The sequence below is a fragment of the Pyrus communis genome, chromosome 16, assembly GCF_963583255.1.
Source record: "Pyrus communis chromosome 16, drPyrComm1.1, whole genome shotgun sequence".
NCBI classification, from domain to species: Eukaryota; Viridiplantae; Streptophyta; class Magnoliopsida; order Rosales; family Rosaceae; genus Pyrus; species Pyrus communis.
In genome coordinates this window covers 15,295,238-15,317,608 of record NC_084818.1, presented here as the reverse complement: position 1 = coordinate 15,317,608, position 22,371 = coordinate 15,295,238, and the positions used below count along the sequence as shown (strand labels likewise).

The 22,371-nt window shown below is 35.9% G+C and overlaps 1 protein-coding gene across 2 annotated transcripts; it reads right to left on the bottom strand.

Moving 5' to 3' along the window:
- Positions 1–11,442: 11,442 nt before the first annotated feature.
- LOC137721315 (lanC-like protein GCL1) lies at positions 11,443–18,300 on the bottom strand. 2 transcript variants are annotated; one of them, XM_068460416.1, is made up of 5 exons: positions 17,969–18,300; positions 17,606–17,805; positions 15,860–15,947; positions 12,512–12,982; positions 11,443–11,962 (listed from the first exon to the last, which is right to left on the bottom strand). In XM_068460416.1, exons 1-5 carry the CDS (start codon positions 18,113–18,115, stop codon positions 11,621–11,623), a joined length of 1,248 nt encoding a protein of 415 aa, XP_068316517.1. In that variant the 5' UTR covers positions 18,116–18,300; the 3' UTR covers positions 11,443–11,620. The 2 variants fall into 2 exon arrangements, with proteins under 2 accessions (XP_068316517.1, XP_068316516.1); XM_068460415.1 differs by having other exon boundaries at positions 15,860–15,971; positions 17,969–18,297.
- Positions 18,301–22,371: the final 4,071 nt, after the last annotated feature.

The window sequence follows — 22,371 nt, the reverse complement described above, 5'->3', positions numbered from 1 at the left end:
CCTCCTTCTCGCTTAACTTCGGAGTTCCTACGGAACCCGAAGCCAGTGAGCTCCCAAAAGGCCTCGTGCTAGGTAGGGATGGGAATATACATTTAAGGATCACTCCCCTGGGCGATGTGGGATGTTACAATCCACCCCCCTTAAGGGCCCGACGTCCTCGTCGGCACACCACGCCCAGGGTTAGGCTCTGATACCAAATTGTCACATCCCCACCCGGGCAGGACCACTTCCTGGGCCCATTCCACCACCGTAGCACGATATTGTCCGCTTTGGGCTTACCATTCTCTCACGGTTTTGTTTTTGTGAACTCACGAGCAACTTCCCAGTGGGTCACCCATCATAGGATTGCTCTAGCCCCCTTCTCACTTAACTTCGAAGTTCCTACGGAACCCGAAGCCAGTGAGCTTCCAAAAAGCCTCGTGCTAGGTAGGGATGAGAATATACATTTAAAGATCATTCCCCTGGGCGATGTGGGATCTTACATGTGGGTGTGGGCTTGGCCTCAAAATGGGCTAGCAATAATGTGATTCAATCAGTTGTTTATTAAATATTATTTTCCCTATTTTTAAACACGTTCAAAACATCTTAAAAGGTTGTAATGCCGGTTATAAAAAATATCATTCGCATGCGGATAATAAAGTGATTAAATTAGTTGTCAAATAATTGTTTTTTTTTTTTCAATTAGTAACTCACAATAGGCTACCAATAATGTGATTCGATTTCTCTATTTTTTAACACATTCAAAACATCTTAAGAGACGTATAATGCTGGTTATAAAAAATGTCTTTCACATGCGGATAATAATGTGATTAAATTAGTTGTCAAATGATTGCTTTTTTTGTTTAACAAACAATGTTATCTACACTAAGGGGGAGGGGTGGGTTTAGCCTCACAATGAATTAGCAATAATGTGATTCAATCAGTTGTTTATTAAATATTATTTTCTCTATTTTAAACAAGTTCGAAACATCTTAAGAGACGTGTAAACCCGGTTATAAAAATAGTATTTCACATGCAAATAATAATGTGGTTAAATTAGTTGTCAAATGTTTATTTTTTTTAAACAAACGATATTATCTACACTAAGGGGGAAAGGGCGGGTTTAGCCTCACAATGGGCTAGTAATAATCTGATTCAATCAGTTGTTTATTAAATATTATTTTCTCTATTTTTAAACACATTCAAAACATCTTAAAAGTCATGTAATGCCAATTATAAAAAAAGGTTTTCACACGAGGATAATAATGCAATTAAATTACATTAAATTAGTTGTCAAATAATTGTTTTTTTTTAATTAGTACCTAACAATAAGCTAGCAATAATGTGAATCAATTTCTCTATTTTTAAACACGTTCAAAACATCTTAAGAGGCGTGTAATGCCGATTATAAAAAAAAAGTCATTCGCACGCAGATAATAATGTGATTAAATTAGTTGTCAAATGATTGTTTTTTGTTAACAAACGATATTATCTACACTAAGGGGAAGGGGGTGGGCTTAGCCACAATGGACTAGCAATAATGTGATTCAATCAGTTGTTTATTAAATATTATTTTTTCAATTTTAAACATATTCAAAACATCTTGAGAGACGTGTAATGCTGGTTATAAAAAAATCTTTCGCATACGGATAATAATGTGATTAAATTAATTGTCAAATGATTGTTTTTTTTAACAAACAATATTATCTACACTAAGAAGGAGGGGGTACACTTAGTCTCACAATGGGCTAACAATAATATGATTCAATCATTTGTTTATTAGATATTATTTTCTCTATTTTTAAACACGTTCAAAACATCTTAAAAGATGAGTAATGCCGGTTATAGAAAAAGTCTTTCGCATGTGGAAAATAATGTGATTCAATTACATTAAATTAGTTGCCACATGATTGCTTTTTGGGGTGTGATATCCAACACCCTTTTTTAATTCTCACACACCTTTCTACTTTTCGACCGTCGGATCGGATGAATTGAAGAAAATCAACGGGCAGAAATTAACAAAGGGTGCGTGAGAAGTAAAAAGGGGTGTGTGGATAGCACACCCCTTGTATTTTTTTTTAACAAACGATATTATCTACACTGAGGGGGAGGAGGTGGCCTTAGCCTCATAATAGACTAGCAATAATGTGATTCAATCAATTATTTATTAAATATTATTTTCTCTATTTTTAAGCACGTTCAAAACATCATAAGAGCCGTGTAATGCCGGTTATAAAAAAAAAAAAGGTCTTTCCCACGCAAATAATAATGTAATTAAATTAGTTGTTCAATGATTATTTTTTTTTTTTAACAAACGATATTATCTACATTAAGGGGGTGGGGGTACGCTTAGCCTCATAATGGGCTAGCAATGATGTGATTTAATCAATTGTTTATTAAATATTATTTTCTCTATTTTTAATGTAAATTCTATAGAGACAGATTTTATTATGTGAATTCAGCTGCTTTAATTGGTTTACGAAGTGTTTCTTCTAGCATGATCTAAGATAATTCATTTACTTCTAATATTTGACTTTTTTTTTGTCAATTTACGCATATATATACATTTAAAACATGTAAGTCGTGCATAGCATACTGTGATTCAAAAAATGCCTTCATAATTTTAATTAGTTTTTTTGTGCTGTTTTTTTTTTTTAATTAACTACCTCACAATAGGCTAGCAATAATGTGATTCAATTTCTCTATTTTAAAACACGTTACAACATCTTAAGAGACGTGTAATGCCGGTTATAAAAAATAAAAATAAAAAAAGTCTTTGGCATGCGGATAATAATGTGATTAAATTAGTTGTCAAATGATTGTTTTTTTTTTTAACAAACGATATTATCTACACTAAGGGTGAGGGGTGCGCTTAGCCTTATAATAGGCTAACAATAATGTGATTCAATCAGTTGTGTATTAAATATTATTTTCTCTATTTTTAAACACGTTCAAAACATCTTAAGAGGCATGTAATTCCGTTTATAAAAAAGATCTTTCGCAAGAAGATAATAATGTGATTAAATTAGTTGTCAAATAATTTTTTTTTTTTAACAAACAGTATTATCTACACTAATGGGGAGGGGTCGGGCTTTGCCTCACAATGAGCTAGCAATAATTGGCTTACAAGGGGTTTCTTCTAACATGATCTAAGATTATTCATTTATTTCAAATATTTAACTTTCCTTTTGTCAATTTACGTATATAAATACATTTAAAATGTGTAAGTCATGCGTGGCATGTTGTGATTCAAAAAATGCCACGCGCGTGCATAAAGGCTAGTATATGAGAAATAAATATGAAAAATGATGAATTAAAAAGCATGATGAAAGCGGAAAAAAGAAATAAAGATGAATGAATAAAGAACAAAATGTTAAAAGGGAAAACAACTTAAAATCATTTTCACCATTTCTTCTACATTTATCAGACCATCTTTTCCCCACTTTTCTTTATCATTTTTTCCTCTATATAGTAATTTCATCATATTTTAAACACAAAGAGTAAAAACTATAAAACTTTAAAGCTAAATGATTATCAAACGTGCCTTACCTATGGAGACAAAAAAACAAAATACATTTCATAGAATCTCTTTAGTTTTGAATTATTTCAAGGAGAGACAAAAACTCAAACCCTAACAAACCTAACCCAAAAACAAGCAAACCAAAATTTTGAAATTTTAGCGGTGCTCCCAATAAACTTGTTACTTAACCAAAACAAAACTACAAGCTGACACCATCTAAAAACCTTCAAATTTATTTTAGATTCGTGAAAATTAATTTTTTGCACTTTTGCAAGATCGACTTCAAAACTCATGAACTTTTACAAGATCAGTTTCAAAAAATTTCGCACATCCACAAGATCATTTTCAAAATTCCAGCACTTCCGTAAGATTAGTTTCAAAGTTCTAGCATTTCTACAAGATTAATTTCAAAAAATTCAGCACTTTTGCAAGATCAGTTTCAAAATTAGCATTTCTGTAAGATCAGTTTCAAAATTTTCTGCACTTCCTTAAGATCAATTTCAAAATTTCAACACTTCCGCAAGATCAGTTTCAAAATTCCAACATTTCTACAAGATGAATTTTGAAATTTGGCACTTCTTCAAGATCAGTTTCAAAATTTCAACACTTCCGCAATATGAGTTTCAAAAATTTCAACAGTTCTGCATGATCAGTTTCAAAAATTTGGCACTTCTGCAAGATCAATTTCAAAATTCTAGCACTTCTTGCAAGATTAGTTTCAAAATTCCAGCATTTCTGCAAGATCAGTTTAAAAATTTCTCACACCTCTGCAAAATCAGTTAAATTTCAGCATTTCTCCAAGATTAATTTTAAAATTCCAGCATTTATGCAAGATTAGTTTAAAAAAAAAAATTAGCGCTTCTGCAATATCAGTTTCAAATTTCCAACATTTCTACAAGATCAATTTCAAAATTCCTTCATTTTTGAAAGATCAGTTTCAAAATTCATGCATTCAAATCAATCAAATACTCAAAATCAAATACTTTTAAAAAAATACTAATAAAAAATTCCAATAGTTCTTAAAAAAGATAAAACAAACACTTGTAAGTTTAGGAAACAATATGAAGGAGAAGCAAACGAGGGAGAGAGAACTCAGAGAAGTGGGAAAAAGAAATAAGAGAGAGAAGGAATGAAGGAGAAAGAAGAGAGAGAAAATGACGAAAAAGAAAAAAGAAAAATAAACAATACAAATAAGGAGATAGAGATAAACATTTTAATTATATAGGGTAAAATTGTAAATACAAAAGAAATTTAAAAAACAATCATGACGTCACATATCATATAGATAAGTTTTGTCACTCTTTAAAAAAAAAAAAAAAAAAAAACTTGGTCTCTCTAAAATATAGTCTTATAATTTGGATGTATATGTAGTTATTCATACAATTAAATGCTATAGATTCCCCCTTTTTATGTGCCTTGAGAGAAAATTTTGTGGCAAAGGAATTAAATATACAATCCCTTTAACTCGTAAGTTTATGTCACTTAGTATCACGATCTAGTAGTATTTCTCTTTATTTGTAAGTGAGAAGTTTTAAGTTCGATTCTTGCCAAAGACGAATTTGAATTATATTATTGCTAGCCAATAGTGAGGTTAGCCCACCCCACTCCCTTTAGAATAGATAATATCATTTGTTCAAAATTAAAGAAGTTTTAAGTTCGAATTTCTACAAAGAGGAATTTGAACTACATTGTTGCTAGTTCATTGTGAGGTTATGACTCACTTCCTCATAGATAATATCGTTTGTTAGATAAAAAAATAAAACTAAAAATAAAAATTAATAAGTTTATTATATTACTGTATAGTAATTTGACACTTTTAACAAATGTTAATGTTTTAAAATTATTTAACTTGATAAGATTGTGCTCTCTTAATTATATCCCCCTTTCTAGAAAGATCGATTGAAAGGCCAAGGGTAGTCCACGCGTGTCCTTGAGAGGATCACAAGTGGAGTCGATGATCATCCATGCAAGCATACCTCCTCCAAATTCCAATTAAAAAAAATTTGTTAACACTAATTAAGTTGGTGGAGTCAAGGATCATCCGTGAGCACATATTCCTCTACAAATCATTACGTGTGGAAAAATGATTTATTAACACATAAGTTAGTGGAAGCGTGATCCTTCAACTTTTGCAAATAACAAGCAATCGCCAATAATAACTATTTCTGGAAGGCACGGAGCAGTGGTACTTTTCTATATAATATTTTATTAGTTAAATAAAACGAAGAACATTTTCTTAATTACAAACGCAATGTTGTGTTTCTTTTAAGTGCAAATATAAGGATAGTATAATGACACAAGTAAAGGTGTCGAACCACAGGAACTAATTATAACTCTACAAATTACTAGCTTTATATGAACCCTAACTAAGCAATGAAAATAAAAATTGAATTTAGATTTTTGTTTTGAAAGCTAAGGTAACTTAAAATGCAAGACAAGATAAAGATGAATGATAGATTGATTCAAAAACGATGGGAACGGAACTAGGGATACCGATTTCACCATTACAAGTCAATTCCATGAAAATTAAGTCAAAACACATTCAACTATCCAATATGTAACTAGGGTTCGTTTTACTTATTTATGATCATCCATTTGATGTGTGGTTGTGATCAAGTACTCCTAATCTGCAATCTAGTTGTGATGTTCAACTTAGATTAGCAAGTAAGAATCCATGAAGAACAAGAAAACTTCAAAGAGCCAAAGAAATCACATGGCAGAATGTATGCATAGCAGTTTCTTCATTCATTTACATGTCCACCAAGATTAAGCATGACGTGTACTATAACCTTGATCAAATAATTCATAAGCAGCCCTAATGGTGATCAAACATTAAGATTAACAAACAAATTATACTATAAAATCAGTGAATGAAACAAGAACACAGATTGGTAATTTGAATACTTTAACTTAATAAAATAGAGTAGGTTTGCAAGACTACACCGAATTCCTCAACTATGAACTTAATTACACAACATGATTGCAAAATATATAAATATCAAGAACAACATGAGTGAAATTAAAGTTCATAGAAGAAACCCCCTTGAAGCAATTCTGATGTTGAACTTCTCCAAGAACAGCGCGGCTGCGTGGTTTCTTCGGTGGCAGCGGATGGTGAAGGGAAATAGGGTTTTGTTTCTGGAAGAAAGGCCAAAGAAAGAGAAGAGAGAGAGCTCTGGGCGATCCCCAAGGGGGGCTTGTGTAAAAGTGATCTGAAACCCTAGTATTTAGATGCTAAATGGGGCTGCAACTAATTGCAAGGTGATCCCAACCATTAAGCCAAAGTTTTGAACGTTTTTCCTTATTTGGCTCCTCTAAATTAGGTTAGATATTCCAATTCCTTTCCCATTTTGCTCTTGGTCTCCTAACTAGCCAGATTCACTTTGGATTCTTTATTTGGGCTTCAAAACAAGTAACAACTTTATTTTGGCTCCAAAACAGCCACTAAACTTCTCTCCATGTTTGAATAAGGGTTAGCTCCAAAAATGGTATGTATTCACTTCTTTTGCCTTCAAATTGATCATAAAGTACATGTACCTGCACACTAACACAAAACAAGGTAAAATGCAACTAGTTTAACTCAAAAACATCACAAATAGACTAGAAATGGATGGTATAAATGCATGCAATATATGAGTTATCACACAATTGAGTACCTCTCCCTGTATAATCTTGATAATGGCCTTTGCAAAAGTTTTGGGCTTTATATCTTTCTACCGAGCTATCAAGATTATTGCTAGGCTAAATACCCTAGACCCAGCTAGACAAAGGCCCAAGGTCTTGTTATCGTATTTAAACGAGTAGGCCTTATTATATATAGAAATAGTGCTTAAATTAGGGTTTTCACAAAATAGTCCTTTTAGGCATTGTAAAGTCATAATTTTAGTCTTTTAGGGCGTGTTTGTTTGCCCTTCCTAAGCTTAACTGGACTAGACTGACTTAGCTAAGAATATTAATTTGTGTTTGGTGCAAGCCAGGACCGAGTTTAATGGGGGGGAGCTCAGAATTGTTTCAACTAGACTCTTCATTTGCCGGGCTTAACGAGGTCGGGCAAAAAGGATGGGATTGCTAAGACCAGCTCTTCACATCATCATCGTGATGAGGCTTCGAATTCATCATCTTCCACAAATCCCCAACCTACCGCCATTAAGCTTTTCTTCTTTCCTCAGCCTGTAATCAACCGATTCAGTAGCTTCATCTCTCACACAAGCCCTGCCCGCAACTCCAGATCCTGCACCACTGATCTTCGTGTCCTCCTCGAGGCCACCAAGCGCTCTGCTAGGAAGATGCGTCTGTAACTTTGTCGTTGATTTGTAGAGATCAATTGAAATCATTTTGCAGATCCGACGATCCGAGCCTCTTTAAATTGGAAAAAAAAAAAAAAAGGATTTTTCTGTGTTTGATTTGAAGAGAAAGTAAATTAAAAGAAGAGGAATATGGGTTTTAATTGGAGAGAAAGTTTATGGGTTTGATTATTAGTGGGAGCAAATCTGGTCTTGCGAAGAATAGAATGCAAACCAAAGAAGAAAAGTAAAGGGACTGGGGATAGAGAGTCAAATAAAAAAAAATGTGCATTAATAATAATAATAAATATTGATAAAATGAATTAAAAATGACAAAAAAAGTATTTTAACTGTAAAATAATTTAGTTCGTGATTTAGTCTGACACTGCATCAAATGCGTCATTATCCTTGTACTACTTAGTCCATGTCAAGCCAATTCAATTTAGTCCCTGAAATTAGTCTAGTTCGAGATAGTCCGTTGCAACAAATGTACTCTTAAGTTTCAAAATCATCACTGTCATTTTTCATGTTTTTATCTATACAAATTTCCAGGAGAATCCTCGCCGAATCCTCCAATCACATATGTTCATCGTACATTGTACGGTCAGAAATCATTGTAATTTTTTTTTATTTAAAATTGAATATAAATAGTACCTGACAAAAACTGGCCGCATGATGTATGATAAACTGATGTGATTGGAGGATTCCTGAGATCCTCACAAAAAGGATCTGGTCGATGTTCCTCTCTCCACCACTTTAATCCTTCCGTCTACTCTCATTAACTTTTATGTTGCTTGCTTACATGGCATGTGTGTGGAGACTCCCAAGTCTAATGATATGATGCCACATGAAAATATTAAATAAAAAACCTAATGTTTTAAAATTAAGAAAACTAAAACTAAAAAAGAGTAAAGATTAATTGAAACTCGAGAAACAACAAAAGGAAGGAGTCGGAACCACCAGCCACCCTCCCTCCCTCCCACTTCAGTACAACAAACACCACCCCTAGCCACCCATCCACCCACCACCACCCCCGAGCACCCCCCAATATCACAACCCCACCTCTTACACGGAAGAAATTCAACCAAAAAAGGATTAAAAATATTCAGATTCCAAAAGCAAATAAAAAGTTTGGAATCAATTGGGTAGAGATAGTCAAAATATGAAAAATGAATTCTAGGGGAACCCAATTGTGGAGCCAAAAATTATACAGAAAAATTATTGAACTGACATGTCGAGTTTTGCCCACGAGTGACGAGGATGCACACGACCCACATTCATTCTGCACACGGTTTAATTCTTAAGAAGACTTGAAGTTGCCAACTACGACTTCTCCAAGCTTTCATGCCCATGCCAAGGAGGTATTAAAGATCGGATTAATAGTCAAATCCTATCTTTAAAGCTTTCCTTATTGAAGACCAACTCAATAATGAATCACCATCAAATCCAATCAAGGATTCCACGAGATAATTTCAAGATATTATTAATTAAATAATAACTTCAGGATTATTTCTCAAGTGGCCGGCTATCTTCTAATACATCCAACAGATGACACATCAACGGGACGTCGAAAAATGGCATGGCAATCCCTATGCATGTGGCCAGCTATCTCCTTATAAATGGGAGCATTTTTGCTTACCTCGCTAAACTTTGGTGTATGTTCACCATACCAATCATCTGACACGTGTCCTTTCACTTAATCTTGGTTATTTTTTTTCAAAATTGAAATAGTGACATTTAATGTGAAAGTTCACTAGAGTTAGGTGAAATAATACATGACAAATGATTAGGTGTATGGTGAGCATACACCATAGTTGTGGTGGTGAGCAAAAATCCACCCCTTATGAATACCTCATTCTCCACCAAATTTTGGTAAGTTTTTGCTACACAATTAAGCCCTAAAACTCTCTCTCTTTTCAGAAAACCTGACTTAAGCATCGAAGATCCATTGGCCAAACTCCCCTCGCTCCATTACTTGGACTCGTGGCTTTGGTCTTTGATCAAAGGTGTTTAATTGTTTTGAAGGTAAAATTCGTCAAGAATGCAAATATCGGATTTTTGCTACAACAAATCAATACTTTCATTGCGAGCTTGATTTAATTCTTGTAGAAGGCTCTTGCAATTCCTTTCGAAATTTCTTACCCCTTGATTTTCTCACATGCTCATAGTCTCTGAATTTTTTGATGAAAAAAAAATTTATTTGATTAATCTTTGGAGAAAAAAGACAATGACAAGAAATTCTGAAACCACGACAATAAAGATGTTAATTGTTCCAACGTTCATATCTAATGAAGAAAAATCCGCTCAAGAATCTCGACACTCCGCTCCAACTGAATCATGCAAAGTCTATGAAGAGGATATCGCCTTTGACTAAGGTGCAGAACGTGAAGGCTAAGAAGGAGAAACTTGACAGGAAAATGAAGTTCATTCCCAAGAAATTGTAGCAAATTCATATCCCACTCAAAAAAATCTTGGCTATGGTCGGTGAAAGAATCACAATCCTCTTGGATGCGTTCTCTGATCATCGGAGGTTCAAGGAAAGTGTTGTGATTGTTGGTAAGAGTTAGCTCCATGCTCAAAGATGTCTTTTCTTTTTCTTTTTTTCAAAGAATTAAAGTAGAAATTTGGTAATTTGAAGGTTTGGGAGGCTAGAACTCTCAAAGAGGTTTCCTATAACATAGAAAAAAATTTATACATGAGGAATTGGAGGAGGAATTTGGACCGTCTCACCTCGAGATTTGTGTGTTTGGCAGCCAAAATAGCTTGGTAACAGAAAAAGTGGCTCATCGTTTCTTGTACACATGCGAAGCAATGTCTCCCATCATTGTTGTCACTACGACATAATTTTCGAGGTTGCGCATTTGAATTTGGAACGTCTCTACTACTATGCAATGATAACGAGGCCAGATTGCAAAAGAATCTTAACCGGTATGTATTTTGATATATTCCATAAGACATGGTCTTTGGATAGCTATCCATCCTCAAGATGAACACCTTTTCAGATACATAGTTAGGGGCAATTATGGGATAAGGATTTTCTAGGGCTAGAGGAAGGTGGATCGGAATACGTACATGGACCCAACATCTCCGATCAGATTAAGTTACTCAAATAGACCACTGATCCCACCACATCCTACTGTGCTCCGGAAAGGTAGGCTTTTCGCCCAGATTGACCATTTTTATTCCACAAGATACGAAAACCTTAAGGATCAGACGGTTTCCTATATTCTTGGAGATTCTTGCAACCTAGGGATTGACATGCACTGCAAGTAATCACATTTCTAAGAGGACATAATATCTAATCCTAGATTCCTCTTAGACTATGCCAATTTAATATGGATTCTATATCCTAATAGATCCCTCTCCCAACGAATATAAATACCCTCATCTAGGGTTTTATCTTTGGTAACGCTTTCATAACGCACACTTTATTATCTTGCTCACTACTTGAATCTTAATACCGCTTACTAACTTGACCGTCGAATAATCTTTGGTAGATACCTTATTGGTACTTTAGGTTAATCGTGGTTGTTTGTTCTTTTATAGGTAGTCGGGTTTGCCACAGGTCCTCTCTCAGCTGCGGTGCTTAAATTTAGTTCCAACATGTCATATACATTTACAACAAAAATGAAAACAACGAAATAGTTGTCAAACTGTGCCTTAACAATTAGCATCATTTCCACCATTGATTCCTCTGGCAGCAACTTCGTCTTATAGATACTCTCACACCAAAACAAGTCGGGCCTTAGTATTAAGGTGTCTTGCTTGAGTTCACATCTATATATACATGTCAGGCTAGAGTCATATACTAATAAATCTCATAACTTTTCACAATTTATTACAGTTCATAACCCGGAAACCTAGAATTTTCGGGCACATGAAGATCAAACCAGAGGCAAGCTGTTCCAGCAAGACCTTGAAAAAGAGAGTAGACATATTCGACCCCATGAGTGCGTCCTGCAGTTGAAAACTCTCCAGCCTTATGATACAAGAAGCTTGCAAATGCCTTTGCTCTCTCTTTGTATATGCTCTCTCCAGTCAGACGATACAGAGAAAGGAAGGCATAGGCATTCCCAGCCACACCGTCAGCAAGTCCTACCTTCTTCAGTAAACCGTTCTTCCACACAACTTCTCCTGCTTCTATTGCAGCATCACGAAATTCCCGATCACCTGGAAACACCTGAAGAAGAAAGGACAGAAACCACTGTTAACTCATTCTTGCAGACAGACAGAAAATACACACATACAAGGACCCTTTTTTTGGGCTAGAAAAACTTTGAGGATTTGGGATATATGTGAGAAGGTCGAGCATCACAAGTAACTCTGAATGCATCTTGCAAAAAATTTAAATAGGTAATCGACAGACATCAACACTTTGAAGCTTGCTAAAGGAAAATGCTTCAGCGATTATATTTTCGGCCCACATTACTAACAAGTTGGTCTAAATAGAAAACACGCATTATTTTCATACACCGTTAATTTCTCTCCAAAATAACTGAAGTTTGGTTACCACATCAACTTCATTTGATCACTGTTATGGTAAAGGCTCATGCACTATTAGTACTAGCTCGTTTTGTTATAATTCAACAAGCGTTGTACATGATAGTAGCATCGAGGACTTACTCAAACAAAGTGCATACTAGGTCTCACTAAACTAAACGATCTTTGACTACCCACTGTGAGAATTGCATTAAGAAGAGTAAATTTATGAAAGAGCCACCACACGAACCTGAGATGCCTTGCACAAGGTTATGGCCATGCCAGCTGCACCATGAGACCACTGCACCAACTTGTCTCTAGGGTTTCCTTCACTTGAGGGGTAGTTTCCACTATGAGGGAACCTATTAGCCATCATATATCTAAGAGTTGCCTTCACATCTTCTGCATCCTCATTACAAAGTGGGAAGTGAAGCAACACTTGCAAAATTCCAGCTATGCCATTGGCTGCCCCTAAGTACCTAGTCCCGTGCCATCTGTACATAAGCGGGCAGGACGGGATATTAGATGCGCCCGCCCTACCACCAGCTAACACAGCAACCACAATAGGCATTAGAAGATCACTTGGTAACTTGTCCTGTCCAAGATACTTGTTTATGAACAAAGCTGCCCATAAAAACCCAGCTCTCCCGTAGAGAAGATCGTACGACATTCCAAAACCACCTTCCTCTGGCCCAACAGACAAGGCCTTCTCTTGTGCCACCTGTACAAAGTCAACCAAATAGGTATTATCGAGGGAAAACAATGCAGAAGCTACAAATAAGAGATTTTTTCATGTAACTAATTCACCACGTCATATCTCAACCCTTTTTTTTTTCTTTTTTTGTCTTGAATATGGGAGTTATCCCAACAAATTGGTAGCAGACTGATTTATAGACATGTAATCTCACTTTCTGTTAGGGGTGAGCATTTTAGTGGGTCAATCGACCAACCTAACCGAAATGATTTAGCTTACTTGGGTTGGGTTGGGATCTCAGCTTTAAAAACTATTTTTGAGTGAAAACCCGACCAACCCGCTTATTAATAAGTAGGTCACGATGGGTTAGAATATTATTAACCCAATTGAAACCGAATTATTCATAAAATTAAATTCTTTAGCATACTTATACTCGATTTGAATGATGTAGTGTCATAGGTGATGATTCTATACCACCAAATCCACATAATTTACATGTAATATAACATCAGCCTTGAATATTGGTCAGTCGTATCCGCAATAGAACTAAGAAAAAATGCATTATGTCCAGCCCGTGGAACCCGTGCAACCCAACCCGCCTAAAATCATTTGGGTGAGTTGGTTTGTCTATTTACTTGAGTAGGTTTTATGGGCTCCAAATATACCAACCCAAACTTTTAGGGATGACGGATGGGAGTCCAACCCAAGCCGAACCAACCGATGTCCGCCCCCCCCCCACTTTCTCAGAAATAAATTTTATATGGTTTTAGTGGAGCACACAAAGAAAGTCATATAAATACGAAAATCGCACCATCTTTTGTCAGGAAGTTTTTAATTGAATTTCTAAGTAATGTCAAGTGGCGTCCAACCAACTGTTAAAACCGCAAATATGTTTCCACCCATCTACCTAAGCCTAGGTCCACACCAGGAAATTTTACATTGACCGCACGGGGTCAAAAGACTTCCACTCTTGTGGACGCGTCCACATATAATTTGAGAGTTTTGTTATTGGTACTCTAAATTATTATGTACACTATTTTCATTGTCCTAGTTTCTTTTTTTTTTATTTTTTTTATTTATAAATTTGTAATAATATCAATAACAACATTATAATTTTTTTTTTTTTTTAACAAACGATATTATCTCCACTAAGACTGAGATAATGGGCTTAACCTCACAATGGGCTAGCAATAATGTGGTTAAAATTCGATTTTGGAGAGAATTGAACCTAACACCTCTCACTTACAAGTGAAGAGGAATATTACTACACCGTAGTACTAAGTATTTTTAATGAATACGCATGAATTCTAGAGTCCTCATTTGAGGTTGTGAGGATTCCTTAGTGCAAGCACTAGGTAAATCCCTAAACTGTTATTAATTAGCTCTCCCTTGAAGGATGCATATGACTAATTCCAAGAAAATACAATGACAAATTACAAGAACACAACCTAAAAGAAAAGCCAAAACTTTGATTAGACTTTCGAGGCAATTACTCAACTATTTCACAAAGTAGATGCTCCAAAGTCCAATTAATTAAAGAATTAAAACAAAGCAAGTTAGGTCATAAGGTTGTTTGGGAAGTTGAATAGAACATTAGCACATAGTTGGGGTTCATTTTCCGTACAACTAACATATCGGACTTTTGATGGTTTTGGCGAAAGAATATATATTTTTAAGAATAGAGAATCAAATCAACTACTCTCCTTCAGTCGATCTGATTATTTATTTTTAGGTATTTGATTACTTATCTTAAGGGAAATCTTGCAGTTTTTCGATTACTTATGTGTAAGTAAACGCATAGAAACGTTAAGTAATGAAATGACTAATGTACCCATATTTTAGTAAACGCATGGCACTCAAGAATTTAAATGATTCCAATACCTATTTTTAGTAAGTAAACATGCCCTTAAACATGTAAATAGACACTATTTGAAATTGCTAATGAACTAAAATTTCTAATTAAACTATTCCATATTTGATAGGACGGTGTTATCCACATATCCCTTTTTACCTTTTACACATCATTCTCAATTTCTAATCGTTGAACCAAATAAATCGAAGAGAATAAAAAAAAACAAATATTAACAGAGTAAAAAAATAAAAAGAGATGTATAAATAACACCATCTGTCACATCCCGGCCCGGGTGGGACCACTTCACGGGCCCGCTCCACCACCGTAGCACGATATTGTCCGCTTTGGGCTTACCATTCCCTCACGGTTTTGTTTTTGGGAACTTACGAGCAACTTCCCAGTGGATCACCCATCATGGGATTGCTCTAGCCTCCTTCTCGCTTAACTTCGGAGTTCCTACAGAACCCGAAGCCAGTGAGCTCCCAAAAGGCCTCGTGCTAGGTACGGATGGGAATATACATATAAGGATCACTCCCCTGGGTGATGTGAGATGTCACAATCCACCCCCCTTAGGGGCCCGACGTCCTCGTCGGCACACACGCGGCCAGGGTTAGGCTCTGATACCAAATTGTCACATCCCGGCCCGGGGCGGATCACTTCCTGGGCCCGCTCCACCACCGTAGCACGATATTGTCCGCTTTAGGCTTACCATTCCCTCACGGTTTTGTTTTTGGGAACTCACGAGCAACTTCCCAGTGGGTCACCCATCATGGGATTGCTCTAGCCCCCTTCTCGCTTAACTTCGGAGTTCCTACGGAACCCGAAGCCAGTGAGCTCCCAAAAGGCCTCGTGCTAGGTACGGATGAGAATATACATATAAGGATCACTTCCCTGGGTGATGTGAGATGTCACACCATCCGTCTCAAGGTGAGTAGTGCTTATTCTAGTTGTGAGATATTTATCAAGTAAGTATCCAAAACCAAATCTGAGAGAGAGAGCTTCACAATACTAATAAAAGGACACAGATGGGAATATGAGTTAGATATAAATACCTCAAGAAACAGGTTCAAATAGAGGCCACATCTTCCATGGTCCCCAATCAAACTAGCCACCACAGCTCCTAGGGCGTACACTCCTCCCCTACCACATAAAAAAGTCACGTGCCTGCATAAAAGCAACATTGCCAATCAATCAAAGACACTGCTTACTTAAATCACATTCGATAGTAATATCACACTCATTTCTCCTTCTGTGCGATCGATGAATCTCTTTTGATTTATTCAAACTGCGCATCCTTCTTAACAATAAAAATGGTTGTCGATTTTAGCACATAGGCATAAAATTTAAAACACACTAGATGAAATGAAATTTATATTTAAAACGTATCACATAACATAGTTGAGGACACCCAACCCCCAACTCACAAACCCAACTCATTCACACATTACTCTTTACAGATAATAGTACGGAGACCATCAATTTATATTATATTTTGTAACTCATATGACGTGATTGATGATGATTGAATTATTACTTACAAATAATATAAGTTATCATAGTTTACCATAAGATTCTGTGTATTCTACGAGAGACGGGTTACCTATATCATGGCGTCAGGTCTAATTATACATTTGACACATATAAGTTTCACTATATGTAAGAAGAGAAATTCTAAGGAGGCTTTCACAAAAGTAGATCTATTTATGGATTCTCTGTTATCATATGTTTTTCCGTTTTATAATGTTGACACAAGAATTAACGTTAAATTATAAGATGACAAAAAATCTATAGAGAATTCTATTTTGAGAGAATCTCTTTAACATTTCTCATCACGTAAGAATGTACTATTATACTTGAACTGCCGCATGTTAGTTCCATGAAGGTTTCTCACTTACTTTTTTTTTGTTTTTCCTTTCATAAAAGGTCACTTATAATCGTTTGTTAAAAATAAAAATTAGGGTCAATGAAAAAAAACTACCTCAACTATGGATCTCACGACACTATCATACTTCATCTTTTAAAATTAACAATGTCATACCTCATCTTTAGAATTTGATCCAATATTATACCTTCCATTAGTTTGTCGTGAATTTCTCAATTAAATTTAACCCGAGACCTACTTTATATTAAAATATTATTAAAAACTAAAAATAATCATTTAATATTTTTAAATATTAAAATAATAAAGAAAAGTTAAAAAATAAAAAAACCGTCAGTTCGTCCCCTTCCCCCCCCCCCCCAACCCTTCTCTCTCTTATCCCCATCTTCATCTTCTTCCCCCTTCCTGCAACCCAGAAAAAAAGAAGGAAAAAAAAGAAAAATTAATTTGTCTTCCTCCCACACCCACGCTTAGTTTGTCTTCCCCCTCCCCAACCCCCCACCCTCCTCTCCCCCACTTGAGCCCAACCTGCAACCTTTAAAAAAAAAAAAAAAAAAAAAAAAAACATCAATCTTCATCTTCCCCGACCCCTTTTCCTTTTTTGTAGGGTGGGGAGGGCGAAGACAAATTGGTTTTCGTTTTTTTTTTTCTTCTTTGCAGAAAGGAGGAAAAAGATGAAGATGGAGAAGAAGAGAGAAGGGGGAGGGAACGAATTGGGGTTTTTTTTTTTTAACTTTTCTTTATTATTTTTTTAATAGAAAATGGATTTCGGATTAAGCCACGTCAACGTTTAATTCAGAAATTTACGCCAAGCTAACCTAAGATATAATATTAGACCAAATTCTAAAAATGAAGTATGATAATGTCGTGAGATCAATAATTAATATAAATCTGTGTAATTTACCCTAAAAATTATTACCTGCTGGACGCAGGTGCGACGGCCCCGCACTTGTGAACGATATCAGCGCAGAGCAGCAAGTCCTGCCGGTTACCGGTAGCCTCATACGACCTCAAACACGTAAAAGCCGTACCAAGGAGACCCGTATACACTGTCGGATCCAAAACCATACCCGTAGGCTTACCCGAACCATGTCCTCCTTCCCATGTAGCCTGCACCACCTATATTCTCAAAACGAAAAAAAAAAATTAAAGCTTTAATCTTTTTAATCTTTAAAGAGCTGGGAAATTATAAGTAAGATTTTAGTTGATTAATTAATGATGGAGCTAATTAAGCAAGATTAGTTAAAAGTAAATAAATTGAAGAACTGAGGTGAATATGTACCTGATCCTTGAGAGCCACCGCCGCTATGAGAAAAGTCCCGCTCGGAAGTGACAAGTTCGGAGCCGTTGGATCAACCAAATCCACCCGTTCCTTGTTGGCATCTTCGTGGTCCTCCGGAGGCAACGCAAACTTCACTCCAAACGACATGTCGTTGCTTTCTCTCTCTCTGCTCTCGACTTTCCTTGTAGAGTATGGGTTTGAATTTGGGTTGGGAGAAACGCGCGTACAGCGGCAGATATGTAGAGGGGAGCGGGGAGAGGGAAATGTGTTGAGGTGTCATCGTATGGAGTGGCGGTGCACTGCGGAGATATGCTTCCCCGCGTACCCCGTAAGCTCATTGCCTTTTAGGATTATATTATATTACCGTTGGTTGCATGTGATTCATGCTCCTCTTGCAATTTGAAACCGAGGTCTGCAACACGTAAGTCCTATTTTTATTAGAGAAATAATTCTATGGGCGTAGATTTTTGTTTTTTTTTAATACAATAATAAATCAGGGGTCGGTGGACATGGTTAGTTGTGGGGTCCAGATTTCAAAATAATTTAAGGAGGTAGTTTCGCACGATTTTCATGTGATGTGAATTGACAATTAGAGGGAAACAAAAGGAAACTAATTAAAAAGATACGAAGGTTTTGAGTTTTAATGATAAAAATAAATAAATGATAAAGTGAATAGTATTAGGATTGATTTTTTAGTGTAAAAATGCGATTTTTCGTTAAAATGAATAATACTTGAAACTTTTCGTTAAAGTTCACACAAACAAAAGTGTATGTGAACATGACAAACATTTTGGGGGCCATACCTCCCAAATTAGGATTCTCTCTTTCTCTTGTCATCCCCTTTTATTCTCTTCTCTCACATTTTTTATTTTGTTATTTTTTTCTATAAAAAAAATTAATATAAGATGTTGATGTAGCTTAATCATAACCGTTTAAATAAGAGATGAGAGAAGAGAAGGGGAAAAAAAAAGAGAAGAGAATCCTACTCTATACCTCCAACCCCCAAAAAATGAAAAATAAAAAAATTCATTGTAGTGAGAAAATAGATGATACTCTACGTGTTTTTATGTAAGTGATGAGAAATTTTATTTTTTAAGTTATTAACTTTTTAACACGCATCACATCATTTGTATAATGACACGTGATATACCATCCCGTGTATTGATCACACTAAAAAATCTCTCCAAAAAATGGTCGGTGAATTTGTTTCAACTATATGACAGATAGGGTCTGTCGTGCTAAACTAAGGTCATCTCCAACCGAGGGCTGGCCAGAGGGCTCGATTTAGCCCTCTGGCCCTCCAAGAAATTAATATTTTAATGAACAGTACAGGGCCATATTTGCCTTCGTCTCCAACCGAGGGCCAAAAGCCCATATGGCTCGTTTTAGCCTTGTCACAAAAAACCTACTCCAACCAAAGGCTAAAGGGCTATAGGGCCAAACATAATTTATTATTTAAAAACTACAACTTAAATTCAAATCCGACGGCTAAGGCCATCTCCAACCCATGGCTGGCCAGAAGACTCGTTTTAGCCCTCTGACCCTCCAAGATATTAATATTTTAATGAACAGTACAGGGGCATATTTGCCTCTGTCTCCAATCGAGGGCCAAAGGGTCATAGGGTCAAACGTAATTTATTATTTAAATTTAAAAACTACAACGATAACTGGCCCAAAAAACCAAAAAAATTAGAACTTAAATCTAATGAATGGTTTAGGTATTTATAGGAGAAAAAAAAAATTAAAATTTTTAAGAATTAAAAAAAAAAAGCCCAAAAAAAAATAAAATAAAATTTGAATACAACGGCTAGCTGACTAGCCGTTGTATTCAAAAAAAAATTTAAGCAATCCTGTCGGTTATAACCGACAAGATTGCTCTATTTTCTGGCCAGCCCCAGGCATGCAGCCAGCCCTCCAGCCCTCTAGCCCTCTCTAATTTCGTAGGGCCCTCTCTGATTCCACAGCCCTCTGGCCTAGCCCTCGGTTGGAGACAGTTTTCAGGCTATTTTCGGTCTTCTGGCCCTCTGGACCCTTCAGTTAGAGATGGCCTAAGTGACGTCAAATAGCCGTTGGATTTAAATTTTTCTTTTGCTATAAATGGGGTGGATATTGGGTTATAATTCACACAACTTTGAATTCAATCTCTTTCAATTCAATCTTTTTCAATTCAAGTTTGCAATAAATTCCAACTTTGGATCATCTTCGGATTCCAACTGGGGGTCCTCATCCACTTCCAAATTGGAAGCAAAATGGGCGCAAATGAGACGAGAAGATGAGGAGTCTGATAAAGAAGTTCAAGTAAGGCACAACAAATAAAACAGAGCAACAGCCATGGCTGCGGCCATGGTGTGTCAGCCAACTGAGGAACAACCTCAATGGGGCGGTTCTATTGCTGGTCACTCTTACAAACCATGAAACAGATCGATGTCACATGCCAATATGATGAACAACTACTTCAACCCCAACTCGGTGTACACATAAGAGGATTTCAAACGTCGTTTCCGGATGAGGCGTCATGTCTTCGAGCGTTTACTTCGTGATGTCCAACAAGTCAATCCATACTTTCGATAGAAGCGAGACAGAGCAGGCCGCCCTGGTTTCTCACCTCATCAGAAGGTTACTGTTGCACTCCAAATGATGGCCTATGGCTCCCCAGCTGATTCGATGGATGAAACACATGGTATGTCTGAGTCTACATGCCTTGATACTCTTGAACAATTTTGTGACACAACTGTTCAGGTTTACAAAGACGAGTACCTCCGCGAGCCAAATCAAGAAGATCTAAATCGACTCCTTCGTAAAAGCTGAAGACCGTGGGTTTCCGGGCATGATAAGGTCATTAGACTACATGCATTGAGATTGGAAGAATTGTCCCACCGGAAGGCAATGAGGCTTTAGCAGAAGGTCGAGAAAGCCCACTGCAGAAAAGTTGTTTATCTTACACCAAGAGGCATACCGAAAAGATGTTGAGAGAGCTTTCGGTATTCTACAAGTACGGTGGAAGATCATCAGCGAACGGGTAAGAGGGTGGAGTCAAGAAAATTTGGACTCCATCATGATGTCTTGCATCATATTACACAATATGATAGTGGAGGATGAGTGAGATGGGTATATTGATGGAGAGTCCGATGACGACCAAGAAGATCCAAATAGGTCAAGAATGGCTCGTGCAAAAATATATGATGGGCCTAATTTGCCTTTCAATCCAAGAACTGGTAGTATCTCTATAAATGAGTACATGAGGCACTATAGAATGATACATTCTCGTGCCACAAACAAGTATCTACAACAAGATCTTGTTGTATATCTTTGGGCCAAAAGAAGCATGCAGTAGGCGTTTAAGTTTTATGTTGTTAAATGTTTTTTAAAATGTTGTTTAAGTTTCATGTTGTTAAATATTTTTTTTATGTTGTATAATTTGTATGTTGGTTAATGTTATTTAATGTTGTTTCATATTGTTTAATGTTGTTTTATGTTACTTAATTTAATTTAATGTTGTATAATGGCTTAGGAAGTTATAGGAAAAAAAATATAATTTAAAAAAAAATATGAAACAAATTTTGTGCAATAGAAGTTATAGGATAAAAATAGAATTTAAAATTAAATAAAACAAATTTTGTGAAATAGAAGTTATAGGAAAAAATGGAATTTAAAAAAAATATGAAACAAATTTTGTAAAATAAAAGTCATAGGAAAAAAATAGAATTAAAAAAAATTGAAATATGGAAGTTATAGGAAAAATTTTGTAAATAAAAAATAATAAAACGGTAAAAAAAAAAAAAAAATTCAAATGCAACGGCTAGCTGATGTCAGCTAGCTGTTGCATTTGATTTTTTTTCTTAAGCATTTCTGTCGGTTATAACCAATAGGAATACATTTATATTAAATAATATAAACATATTCAACCAATAGGACATATATTTTTCTAGCCAGCCCTTCAGCCCTCTCCGATTCTGTGGAGCCCTCTCAGATTCCACAACCCTCTGGCCTAGCCCTCGGTTGGAAACGGTTTTCGAGCTATTTTTGGCCCTTTGACCCTTTGGACCCTTCGGTTGGAGATGGCCTAAGGCCAACAAAAGCAAGACGCATCCTAAGATTAATAAGGATGCAAAGATAATGGAAATTGATAAACATACACTCATATTTAATTATGCTCAATAGTTTCGTTTAATTTATTGAATTTGATAGTTAAAAATAAAAAAGTAATGTGTGACAAGCTAAAAAAAAATATCTAAAAATCACTTCTCAAAAATAATTTGTGGAGAATATACGAGTCTCGTTCTCCTAGACTTGACCACTTATCGTTCAATCTTAATTCAACAATGAAGGAGAAAGTACAATAAAAATGTTAAACAACCACATACGGTTGGATTAAGATCGAATAGTGGATTACCACAATTTTC

Coding starts and splice junctions, on each gene's coding strand:
- LOC137721315 (XM_068460415.1), bottom strand. CDS start 18,115: ATGTCGTTTGGAGTGAAGTTTGCGTTGCCTCCGGAGGACCACGAAGAT. Junction 17,806..17,968: donor CGGTGGCTCTCAAGGATCAG/GTACATATTCAC, acceptor TTGAGAATATAG/GTGGTGCAGGCTACATGGGA. Junction 15,972..17,605: donor GTCGCACCTGCGTCCAGCAG/GTAATAATTTTT, acceptor GCTTTTATGCAG/GCACGTGACTTTTTTATGTG.